The 13,436-nt window shown below is 43.9% G+C and overlaps 1 protein-coding gene across 1 annotated transcript in view; it reads right to left on the reverse strand.

The window, feature by feature from the left end:
- Nucleotides 1–13,436, reverse strand: part of LOC126471302 (hormone receptor 4-like) — a 223,521-nt gene that overhangs the window by 130,889 nt on the left and 79,196 nt on the right. The window contains exon 2 of the mRNA XM_050099423.1: nt 5,011–5,115. Within this exon, the coding sequence (XP_049955380.1) occupies nt 5,011–5,110 (100 nt within the window). The 5' untranslated portion in view covers nt 5,111–5,115. The remainder of the gene's footprint in view (nt 1–5,010; nt 5,116–13,436) is intronic.

Raw genomic sequence — 13,436 nt, forward strand, 5'->3', positions numbered from 1 at the left:
ACGGTAAATGACAGCATCATCTGCAAACAATCTAATAGGGCTACTCAGATTGTCTACTATGTCGTTAATATAGATCAGGAACAACAGAGGGCTTATAACATTGATGAACAGCCCGAATAACTCGATCTGTTGTCTAGTTGTAATGAACGATGCCCCATGAAAGTGATCCACGCTGGGTGTGAGAGAGTTCTAGACTTGCCGGCAGCCAGTGAAGTTGTCTATTATCGGGCTGGGCTGTTAGTGTTCAAGTCTTCCCGGAAGCCAGTAAAGCTGCATTTCGTGTTGTGAGACTGCAAGCAATGCAGAGCATTCCTCGTTAACACAGTTTTGTCTACTGTTCGTTTGTGCACGAAAAGGATATTTATTAGACCTACATTTGTGAATTATTTAGCATATTGATGTATCCTCAACAGAAATAGATCCAACGGGTTCAAAGCAGGGGACGTGGTATTGACGAGCCAGGATCGATACACTTATCAAAGATTCGTTCAAATGGTTCAAATGGCTCTGAGCACTATGCGGCAACTTCTGAGGTCATCAGTCGCCTAGAACTTAGAACGAATTAAACCTAACTAACCTAAGGACATCACACACATCCATGCCCGAGGCACGATTCGAACCTGCGACCGTAGCAGTCGCTCGGCTCCAGACTGTATCGCCTAGAACCGCACGGCCACTCCGGAAGGCAAAGATTCGTGTTACGTATTCTACAAAGGTCACATGGATTTGTGCCGATACACCAACATGCATGTACCACATACGCATCTTTTCATTATAAACATCCAAACGATAGACTGGCTTGTGTTTCAGGAAATGAAAGTATACACGACCAGTAAGTCGGCCAGACAGAAAATGTGGCCTTATCGTGGAAACCATTGGTTTCCAGACCTATGTTTACCTAAATTATTTGCTTGTTTCATCATCCTCTACACGCTACTATTATCTGTATCTGTAATAGTTACAGATTCTATATTACATAAGGGGCAGTCAACTGAAAACGAAAACGAGACAGATGTAAAAAGTAAGTGAACTGTTAATTATTTCAAAAATAATCGCCAAATCTGTTTATAGATTTATTCCACTGTTAAGGCCTTCATGGAAAAAATATTTTCGGTTGCCTACAGAGTGATGATTATGCCGAGGTGTGCACCTCTCCGCCCGTCCAGACGTTGCCAAGATGGTTACGAGTACGCTGCAGAAGTTTCTCTGCGAAGCCTTTATGCATCCCCCGTGGAGTCTCGATTTTTCTCCGTGGGATTTCCATATTTTTCGAATCCTGAAGAAAGACATTCGTGGCCATCGGTTTGTTTCAGACAAAGAGAGCCAAGCCTGGGTACAACATGGTTCCATAGGCAACCGCAAACGATTTTCCATGAAGGCATTGACTGTCTCCTGTCACAGTGGGATAAATGTATTAGCAATTATGACGATTACTTTTGAAATAATGAATAGTTTACTTAGTTTTTTTCCATCTGTCTTGTTTTAATTTGAGTGCCCCTCGTAACTTACGGGGTGCATAGTGTATACCCTAGACAGTAATAAAATTATAACAATCAACATCGTCACACGCCAACGTTTTAGGAGACATTTCGGACAGGTTAGGAATTTAAACCAGGACACTGCGGAAAAATCTGGTAATCAGGAATTTTATTTCACCACCGCCATTCTCTTTGCCAGGCAAATACGAGGTGCATTCAAGTTCTAAGGCCTCCGAATTTTTTTCTAATTAACTACTTACCCGAAAACGATGAAACTGGCGTTACTTCTCGACGTAATCGCCCTGCAGACGTACACATTTTTCACAACGCTGACGCCATGATTAAATGGCAGCGGCGAAGGCTTCTTTAGGAGCCTGTTTTGACCACTGGAAAATCGCTGAGGCAATAGCAGCACGGCTGGTGAATGTGCGGCCACGGAGAGTGTCTTTCATTGTTGGAAAAAGCCAAAAGTCACTAGGAGCCAGGTCAGGTGAGTAGGGAGCATGAGGAATCACTTCAAAGTTGTTATCACGAAGAAACTGTTGCGTAACGTTAGCTCGATATGCGGGTGCGTTGTCTTGGTGAAACAGCACACGCGCAGCCTTTCCCGGAGGTTTTTTTTGCAGTGCAGGAAGGAATTTGTTCTTCAAAAGAATTTTGTAGGGTGCACCTGTTACCGTAGTGCCCTTTGGAACGCAATGGGTAAGGATTACGCCCTCGCTGTCCCAGAACATGGACACCATCATTTTTTCAGCACTGGCGGTTACCCGAAATTTTTTTGGTGGCGGTGAATCTGTGTGCTTCCATTGAGCTGACTGGCGCTTTGTTTCTGGATTGAAAAATGGCATCCACGTCTCATCCATTGTCACAACCGACGAAAAGAAAGTCCCATCCATGCTGTCGTTGTGCGTCAACATTGCTTGGCAACATGCCACACGGGCAGACATGTGGTCGTCCGTCAGCATTCGTGGCACCCACCTGGATGACACTTTCCGCATTTTCAGGTCGTCATGCAGGATTGTGTGCACAGAACCCACAGAAATGCCAACTCTGGAGGCGATCTGTTCAACAGTCATTCGGCGATGCCCAAAACAATTCTCTTCACTTTCTCGATCATGTCGTCAGACCGGCTTGTGCAAGCCCGAGGTTGTTTCGGTTTGTTGTCACACAATGTTCTGCCTTCATTAAACTATCTCACCCACGAACGCACTTTCGACACATCCATAACTCCATCACCACATGTCTCCGTCAACTGTCGATGAATTTCAATTGGTTTCACACCACGCAAATTCAGAAAACGAATGATTGCACGCTGTTCAAGTAAGGAAAACGTCGCCATTTTAAGTATTTAAAACAGTTCTCATTCTCGCCGCTGGCGGTAAAATTCCATCTGCCGTACGGTGCTGCCATCTCTGGGACGTATTGACAATGAACGCGGACTCATTTTAAAACAATGTGCATGTTTCTATCTCTTTCCAGTCCGGAGAAAAAAAATCGGAGGCCTTAGAACTTGAATGCACCTCGTACTGTTGAGGAAACTTTCTTCCACCACCTGGAATCAAACCGGCTACCTCTGGCTCGAGTGCCACCACACTAGTGTCAGCAACGGAGTTCGCAGCCTTCTTCATTCCATTACATGTTCGACGATGCAAAGATGCGAAGCTTGACAATTGTAACCACATCTTTCGATATTGTTGATGTTCAATATCCCATGACCAGTGAGCTACTAAAATTGGAAACATTTGCTCGTCTGACAATGATCTAAGAAGGAACCAGCCACAGACTTTGGAAAAAATAGAATTAATTTAGAATTAATTATGGCGTCAATGGAGAATATAATTCTGAATAGTCTATCAGGGATGTGAGAGCTTCTCCTGCAGCGTTCACAGGTGCTCCAACTCAGCACTGGGAATCAGACCAATAGCAGAGTGGTTAAGACACAGCAACTTGATCGGCAGCTGCGGCAGATTCTACAGAAGCCTTCGCCCTAAGTAGCCGAGTGCCACCTTAAGTGGACCGTTTAGTACAAATCACTGCAAATAGTTAATGGGCCCCCTCCTTGTCCTTCTAAGGCCCATGTGGCGAAGCGGAGAAGGCTCTTGAGCTTAACTGGTTAAACGGCGTTCTCACTGCTTGTTTGCACCCTCCTTTGTGCAGAAGGTCGAAGACGTACAAAATGCATACTGAAACTGTTCACGCATTTTTTAACAGATGAGCAAGGACGCGGGCGAAGTTTCTTTTTATTTAAACCAGTTAATGACGTTGCACAGATTTTGGTACCAGTTATTGATTTCGTTTGAAGTTTTCTTTCGTAGAAATGCGCACAGTGTGATTTCGTAACGCGTACTTGTCACAGGAATAGACACTACGTCGTAGTTTCCTAATCCACCCTAACGACTTGTGTGACATAACGATTGTTACAGAACCTTTCCGATATAGTCAAAGGAAGAAGAGAGACAAGACGTAAGCGCCCCTACGATGCCGAGGTCATTAGCGTCGAAGCACTGGCTCATTTGGAGAAGGCTAGGGCAGGAAATCGGCTTTTGTCTTGTTAGAAGATCTTCTCAGCATTCTCAGAAGTTGTTCAGGGAATCCATGAAAGACTTACATCATGATAGACGAACGAGGATTTAGAACCCATTCTTCAACATTACGAGTCCAGTGCCTTTCCCACTATTCTACCTCGCTCGCTACATACCTCTCATACCGATTAACAAGTATGACAGCTCATCTAGGAAGCAATTCTCGATCAGGTCCAGCCAAGATACACGGATAATACTTCACGGAACACTTTAGTAATGCAGTTTATGTATCGGAATCTGATATGGAACAGTAAATCGCTTATCTTCTTCCTCTCTAAAATTTTGCAGGAAACATTTCACCGTAGTAAACCTGCTACTGAGATATGATGAACAGATTGACCCTTTTGTACAGTTGTTGATAGAAATGCAATGGGCAAAAATACAGTCATGCAGAGTATTGTGGCAATATTGTTAACGGAAATAAATCTGAAATACGTCAGCTGTAGCATTTAGCTCCTTTCGCCAAAGTGATGCTGATCTCACAGTGTGATGATTCTCTTATTTAGTTTTCTGTACCTAACCAATGCAGTGTAGACATTTTGCCTGTTGGGTTCTCTCTCATGATCTTCGGATGGTGTTTGTTCAACGATTTTCCTGACTTTTAGCCAGCATGAGTGGCTAGCATTGTCAAATGTTCACCCTCCACTGTTGGTGGTCGAGGAGAAACTTTTTACAGTATTACTCACTCGTGTTGGTGAAACGCCAGGAAAATCGCTAAACAAACGCCTGTCGATGACCCGGACTAAAGCGAACAGGCAATACGTCGGCAAGTAACCACGAAAACAAACTATTTTGCAACATAGTGTCGTCGTTTCTGAAATATGACCTCACAACATGTGACCGATATTTGTTTGATAAGCTGGTGTGTCAAAGCAGACATATTTACAACATGTATTCTCTTAGTGATTATATTGACAGGTACAGAAAGAATGTTTTAACTTGATACTCACCATCACTGCTGCAACGAGAGTCCACCTTCCTTCGCTTCAGCTTCAGGTCTTGGAAGAGGCTCATCGTGTCCAATTCACACGGGGTAGTCGTAAGAGTCATACTTCCTGAAAGAACGAAGAAAGCGAAATGCGTATTAGAGCTAAGGCAGTAGTGTGTTTTCTAGCAACTATGCAAAAGCTCTAATTATATTGGTCTCGTTTCCGTAAGCACTCTTATAGTTTATCGTTAGCATAAATCGAGATTAACCCACTTGCTAAGGCCGCACTATAATAACAATGATGGGAAGCCGACATCCTTCACAGTGTTGCTCTCGGGTTCAGTCCTACGAAGCAGAGAGTTCTCATTCTCGAAACATCCCTCAGGCTATGGCTGAGCCATGTCTCCGCAATATCCTTTCTTTCAGGAGTGCTAGTTCTGCCAGGTTCGCAGGAGAGCTTCTGTTAACTTTGGAAGGTGGAGACGAGGTACTGGCAGAAGTAAAGCTGTGAGTACGGGGCGTGAGTCGTGCTTGGGTAGTTCAGTTGGTAGAGCACTTGCCCGCGAAAGGCAAAGGTCCCGAGATCGAGTCTCGATCCGGCACCCAGTTTTAATCTGCCAGGAGGTTTCAGACAGTTCTCCTTGTTTGGAACTCCGTCCACGTACTTCACTGGCTGAATCAACCTATTATACAGGGTGTCTGGTAATACGTCAAGGACGTGGGGCTGCAGCTGGACTCGTAGTTGGTTCAAATGGCTCTGAGCACTATGGGACTTAACATCTGAGGTCACCAGTCAGTCCCCTAGAACTTAGAACTACTTAAAGCTAACTAACCTAAGGACATCACACACATCCATGCCCGAGGCAGGATTCGAACCTGCGACCGTAGGATCGCGTGGTTCCAGACTGAATCGCCTAGAACCGCTCGGCCACATCGGCCGGCGGACCCGTAGTACTTGAATAATGATAACAAAATCAGCGGCTGTATTGAAATCTGACGTCGTTTATTCTTTTTTAACACAGGCTACCAGTTTCGACGCCACATGATGTCATCTTCGTTCCCCGAACGTAACCTGCCATCCACAACCGTTTTCATTTGCAATGCAGAGAATCGTATGCAGCGGGCCAAAATTAACTGGATTCCGTGCCTTCCTTACGTGGCAGTTATAAGTCCAGCGTGGACAGACGACAACTAGCCCAGTGTTGACGGAAAGTGTCGGTTTCCCGCTGCAAACAAGATGATTTTTAAAGCGGAATTTTACGTGCTCATTCGACAGAGCGGTCACAGATTGGTCCAGTCCGATATTTGTTTAATCTATATGTATTAATAGGGACAGTAAAAAGCGAAGACGAACCAGTACTGCAGCAGCGACAAGACGGCCATGGCCCGCGCTGACTGCGACCACCATGCGGCAGTGCTGCTCAGTCGCAGTTGGAGTAGTGCTTATTCTTCGTGTTCGACTGCCCCTGTTAATACATATCGATAAAGCAAATATCGCACTGGACTACTTTGGGACCACTATATCGAATGGGCTCGTAAAATTCCTTTTTAAAAATCATATTGTTTGTAACAGTGAGCAAATCGACACAGGGCGTCATATGAGAGACTTGATGAGCTGTTTAGGCTGACTTTACCTGCAGAAACATCAGAGAAAATGCGACTGACGACTCTTCGGAGGGACACGCGGCACACGCGAAAGGCGATCAGTTTCTTCCACAGTAACGCCCAGCACAAAATATATCTAATCCCACAGACAAGGCGAATCTATCTTCTTTGCTTCACTGACATGTGGATCATCACAAAAAGTTCTATCTGCTCTAATAAGGGAGCAGTAATATACACTACTGGCCATTAAAATTGCTACACCAAGAAGAAATGCAGATGATAAACGGGTATTCATTGGACAAATATATTATACTAGAACTGACATGTGATTACATTTTCACGCAATTTGGGTGCATAGATCTTGAGAAATCAGTACCTAGAACAACCACCTTTGCCGGCCAGTGTTGCCGAGCGGTTCTAGGCGCTTCAGTCTGGCACGGCGCGACCGCTACGGTCGCAGGTTCCAATCCTACCACGGGCATGGATGTGTGTGATGTCCTTAGGTTAGTTAGGTTTAAGTAGTTCTAAGTTCTAGGGGACTGATGACCTCAAAGTTAAGTCCCATAGTGCTCAATGCCATTTGAACGAACTACCTCTGGCAGTAATAACGGCCTTAATACGCCTGGGCATTGAGTCAAACAGAGCTTGGATGGCGTGTACAGGTACAGCTGTCCATGCAGCTTCAACACGATACAACAGTTCATCAAGAGTCGTGACTGGCGTAATGTGACGAGCTAGTTGCTCGGCCACCATTGACCAGACGTTTTCAATTGGTGAGAGATCTGGAGAATGTGCTGGCCAGGGCAGCAGTCGAACATTTTCTGTATCCAGAAAGGCCCGTACAGGACCTGCAACGTGCGATCGTGCATTATCCTGCTGAAATGTAGGGTTTCACAGAGATCGAATGAAGGGTAGAGCCACGGGTCGTAACACATCTGAAATATAACGTCCACTGTTCAACGTGCCGTCAATGCGAACAAGAGGTGACCGAGACGTGTAACCAATGCCACCCCATACCATCACGCCGGGTGATACGCCAGTATGGCGATGACGAATACACGCTTCCAATGTGCGTTCACCGTGATGTCGCCAAACACGGATGCGACCATCATGAAGCGCTTAGAACCTCTCGGCCACAACGACCGGCCTCTGTTTGGTCACCCAGCTTTTGATTTTCCGAGCTTTCGCTCAAACTGCTAAGCCAAACGTTGGGATAGTTCCTTTGAAAAAGACACAGTAGATTATCTTTCTCATTCTTGACTATGCAGAACTTGTGCTCCGTCTCTATTATTCTCGTGGTGGACGGTACTTCAAACGCTCACCCCTCCTTCCTTCTTTCCTCAAATGAAGAAAGGATGTGCAAGTTTAACAACTTTTCGACAGTACGCTGTCTCAGTTGCAGAAGGATGAGGCAGGAAGCGACTTTGACCTTATAAAACGAACAATTTCGACATTCGTCTGAAATGTTTTAGAGAAACGAACACAATCTAAATTGCGGTAGCCGGACGTCAATCTGAAGACCACTCCTTCGTAATGAGTCTTACGCACTGCTCCACCTAAGTAGTTCTTTAAAACTACATTGTACATATGTGATGCGATGGATAGATATGGTGGTGGTGGGGATATACCATGCCATGCCATACGAAGATAATCCTTGGCGTTCAGGGCCAGGGGTCATAAGAAACACGAAACGTTTTTTAAAGAGTTCTCGGACATATGACTAAAGAAGAGAGAAAATTACGTTTCTCTCTAGTTAGACAAATCGTTTCTCATTACTACGAACAAGACGAGGAATAATACGAAAGCTGTGTATACGATTTCAGCGGAAAGTAATTATAGACCTCTTACAATAACTGTATTTGCATAGAGTATCACTTCATTCATTAAACATGTATTAGTAATTCGCTGACAGTAAACTTTGTTGAAAAGAACGAAGAGCCTGTAAACGTCAGCTGGTCTCACTGAAATGTGACTCAGGCGACAACGCAATACCTTCTCTTGTGTCTTTGTTCACAGGAATCGCGCTGTAAATCGTATTGAGATGTTAGTCGGCGTTGCTACACCCTTCATTATAGCGTCATCTACGTATCCAACAACTATGAAAACGTGTTAAAAATTGTAGCTGTTATTTCTGCAACGGCGCGAAACGCCATTACGGATCGCCAGACAACACATGTCTACGTAATGAGTTGAAGCTTTTGCTGTAAAACAAGTAATATCGACTAGCAGATAACAGGGTCAATGATACGGAAAGAGAGTTAGAACAGTTCTTTGCCAACCTACATCATATGAGTTGTTGTGCGCCGCTTTTAATCCTGCGTTGTAGCTCCCTCTGCCGAAGGAAATCTACCACTTGGACAGACCTTCATTGTACCTAGCCGGTATAAAAAAAAAAAAACTGTGCCTCATTTATTGACGAGGAGGCCTTGCCCTTATGTCTTTATCGCGTTACGTTTTCCAGGTACGTACATGAAGCTGAAACAAAGGGACAGCCTGGAATTCTCACAGATGGTTGCGTAAACGCGTCCAAGTTTCTTTTCAGTTTGAAATCCTAGCTTTCTATCCTATCAGGCTATCCTTCTTAGGAATTGCCAGGTACATTTCCACTGGAGGATAAAGCGTATAACCCACAATCGATGACAACTTATTTGTATGCATCAATGGTAAATGGCAAAAAATTAAGAATAAATCGAAATACTCGATGCCCATGAAGACTAACTTGACCTAACTATAGATTCCATCTTTCAACAATTAAAAAAATAAGAAAACAATTATTCTTAAAGATCTTAAGAGTTGTAAGGTTGGAAAATTTGGAACGAATAATGTCGAGGTGTTGTAACTTTCCAACATTTCTTACAGAGTATGGAAGAAATATCCGATGAAACACTCAGATTCGTTCATTCTGCAGTGTTTTTCGGAAGCTTATTTTCACCTGAAGACTACGCTTTCGAGTAAGAGCTTATGTTTCACAGAAATCTGTCATTTTGAGTGGATAAATTTTCCTTGTTAGAAAGTGAGACTTACATTTGCCAACTTTGAATCAATAAATTTCTCTGTTCTCCGGAAATAAAGCTTTGTCGAGAACGGCATTACTAAACTTCTGTCAGTGAAGTGATAGATAACGAACGTCTTCACAAACCCGTGAGACTTACATTTGCCAACTTTGAATCAATAAATTTCTCTGTTCTCCGGAAATAAAGCTTTGTCGAGAACGGCATTACTAAACTTCTGTCAGTGAAGTGATAGATAACGAACGTCTTCACAAACCCGGTATTGATATTCCCTGAAAACAGGATCATAACCCGTGAAAAAGTTATAACGCGATAGATAACATCTCCTATAAGGGAAAACTGCATGGGAAAAAGAATAAAACAGCAGAAAGTTTCTTACGCGGCATTCAGTTGGCAACGGTGGAGCGGCTGTATGTAGACTGCATCACTTTCACTGAGGCTAGGTGACGTCATTCGCGGATCACGTGACCAGCGCCGGTCGCTAACCCTACCTGCCTACAAGTAGGTCATTTGTTCAGCAAGCCGCCTCTATCTGCCTCTGCTTTATCTGCTCACCGTCTGCAGCGCCAGAACACACTTCCGTAAAACACACTCGCTGCGAATGAGGAACAAATGAGCACTTTAACGCTAACAACACGGTGGATTTATTCGGTATTCGATAGTAAGTAAAATTACCTCGCATTTACTGAATTAAAGACTTGAGATCTCTTACGGTGCGTTAGGTGAAATTTTTTAGTAGGAAGCACAGTGACTGCAGTCCGACTAGTAAGAATGCTAATGCGCCTGAATTGTGGGGGCTGAAAATATAGTCACAGCAGTAAATGGGATGGTCAATTGGTTTTATTACGACATATGGAGGTATTTTTTGTCAGTTTTTGGATACTGGTTGCGTGGCAGTTTCTAACATGAACGTCCTACTGAAATGCAAAATGTATCGTATGAACTCCTTTTAAGTGACATATCATTAGAGGAACAGAGTTAACGTTTCTTTTACAGAGCCTGCCTGATTGGCTCTATTTTTACACTTTCGCTGATATATGTTCTAAGGTCTTCAACGATATGTTTTTGCTGTGGTACCGCAAAGCGTAGTTTATATGATTAAGAAGTCACCGTTGCCTCTACCTTTCACAAACCCCTGTAAAGATACACGTCCTTAAACTGACATTTGGTCTAACCCCTTTTTCTCGATAATTGCGACAGTAAACTCCAGACAGTGAATAGTTGAAGTGGCAAATTACTGGCCTGGTTTAACTACACGATTGTTTGCTAGTAGCAGCTTTTAATGTCACTGGAAATATATGTACTGAGGTGAAGTATAACTGACCCTCAATAATTTGTAGTCTGTATGTCCTTTTGCGTATCATTTACTGTTTTAACTATAGGACATGAAAGAGTGTTAAACTTTCTGTTCGTTACACTACGCTCTGACTAGATTGATGCTGACATATGTTTTCGGTCAACAATGTGTATCACTTGTATCTTAGAACTGAATGTGTAACACTGATCAACTCGAAAACTGATTTGAATACCGCGGTGGCTTACTAGGCTATGTCCTGTCCGAGAACCACTTTACCAGACAAATAGCGGAGCTGTATTTAACGCGGTAGCCAGAACATGGCACGAGTTGCTTTGTTTCATAGCGAAAAGCCCTGCCCGGTGAAAAAATCTTAAATGAAAGTACAGTGGAACTGAGAGGTATATCTTGATATAATTACTCTGATGTCTATCGAGCCATGTTACACATCTCATAATTACTACACGCAAATGGAGACTTCGGTACCTCAGCAGTGGGCCATACGAATACTTTATCTGTCGGTCGTATTTGTTTGTGTGGAAGCGCGCGGATGCCACCGGTTTTCGAGATTAAGGCTTAATTTTCTACACGCTAAGTGCAGTAACTGTATGTGTTTCTGCCAACATTTTCAGGTTACCAGCCATACAAGACGATCAGGTTACTCCTTTGTTAATTTGCACAGTGGAAAAGAAAACGAAGGAAGATTGGGGTATGCCCTGCGGACAGACCATTGGAGAAGTAACACAAGCTCAGCCCGAAGAAGGAATCATAGCACTTAGGAAATTACGGTGATACTACCGGATTTCAACCGTCACCGTGCTGAATACGACTCGAAAATTGTTCGTTCGAAGACAACATAATTTAATATAGGTAGACCACGTCGTTGTGAAATTGCTACGAAACGCAGAAAGACTTGCAGATGATTATAGCACTTGGTGCAGAGACTGAAATCTGGCGCTAAGATAAGAAAATATAACGCATTCAAATGGTTCCAATGGCTCTGAGCACTATGGGACTTAACATCTGAGGTCATCTGTCCCCTAGAACTTAGAACTACTTAAACCTAACTAACTTAAGGACATCACACTCATCCATGCCCGAGGCAGGATTCGAACCTGTGACCGTAGCGGTCGCGCGGTTCCAGACTGAAGCGCCTAGAACCACTCGGCCACCCCGGAAGGCCTGTAACGCATTAAACAGTCGAAAAGACTCCATACTGTTTAACTAAAATCAGTCAAAGCCGCCAACTGTCAATAACATGTGCGCGGAGGCGTTTAAAGGAGAAGGATCACACAAATCTTGCCAAAATTCTAAGCCAACCAGTAAGCGAGTGTGGTTAGTTGATTTTAGATCCGTACCACATTATGTATGTAATGAGAAGAACTAGAGGAGATTCAACAGAGCTGCACGGCTCGTCTTAGGTTTGTTTGGTCAGCGCAGGAGCATCGCAGAAATGATCAACAAACTGCAGTCGGAGACATTAAACAAACCTCTCAAAATTTCTAGTCCGTGTTGCAGTACGAGTGAAGAAACATTTTACTAAAGCAATAAAGTTATATGGTAAGAAATCTGTACCTCTGCCTTAATTAACCTTTATAAGATTTGGGTTTTATGGAGAGACTGACAACTGTCTTTCAATATAAAACTGTCCATTTCACAAAACATAAAAGTTGACGTGATCATGTAACACTAGTTGTAGGAAAAAGAGACGACTGTCTTCAGTGGAAGAATTCTCAGAGAATGTAATTCATCCGAGAAAGAAGTGGCTTCCAAAACACCGATTCGAGTTATTCTTGAGTGTTGCTCATCAGTGTGGGAGCCATGTTAGGTAGAATTGTCAGAAGAGGAAAAAAGATCCATAGCGGTAAGGTGCGACTTGTCACGTGTTCACCGAGCGAGGTGGCGCAGTGGTTAGCACACTGGACTCGCATTCGGGAGGACGACGGTTCAATCCCGTCTCCAGCCATCCTGATTTAGGTTTTCCGTGATTTCCCTAAATCGTTTCAGGAAAATGCCAGGATGGTTCCTTTGAAAGGGCACGGCCGATTTCCTTCCCAATCCTTCCGTAACCCGAGCTTGCGCTCCGTCTCTAATGACCTCGTTGTCGACGGGACGTTAAACACTAACCACCACCACCACCACGTGTTCGTTTAAGCCGGCCGATGTGGCCGAGCGGTTCTAGGCGCTACAGTCTGGAGCCGAGCGACCGCTACGGTCGCAGGTTCGAATCCTGTCTCGGTCATGGATGTATGTGATGTCCTTAGGTTAGTTAGGTTTTCATTAGTTCTAAGTTCTAGGCGACTGATGACCTCAGAAGTTAACTCGCATAGTGCTCAGAGCCATTTGAACCTTTTTTTTTATGACTGCGACGAGAGTGCTACGGAAAATGATCCCCACACCCAAAACTGGCAGACACTACAAGAGAAACAATCTGCATAAAGGAGAGGTTTACTGATAAAATTCCAAGAAGAGTCAGGCTACGTATCACTGCCCCCCCCCCCCCCCCCGCCCATACTCATCTCACGAAATGACCATGAC

The sequence above is a fragment of the Schistocerca serialis genome, chromosome 3 (genome assembly GCF_023864345.2).
Source record: "Schistocerca serialis cubense isolate TAMUIC-IGC-003099 chromosome 3, iqSchSeri2.2, whole genome shotgun sequence".
Taxonomy (NCBI): domain Eukaryota; kingdom Metazoa; phylum Arthropoda; class Insecta; order Orthoptera; family Acrididae; genus Schistocerca; species Schistocerca serialis.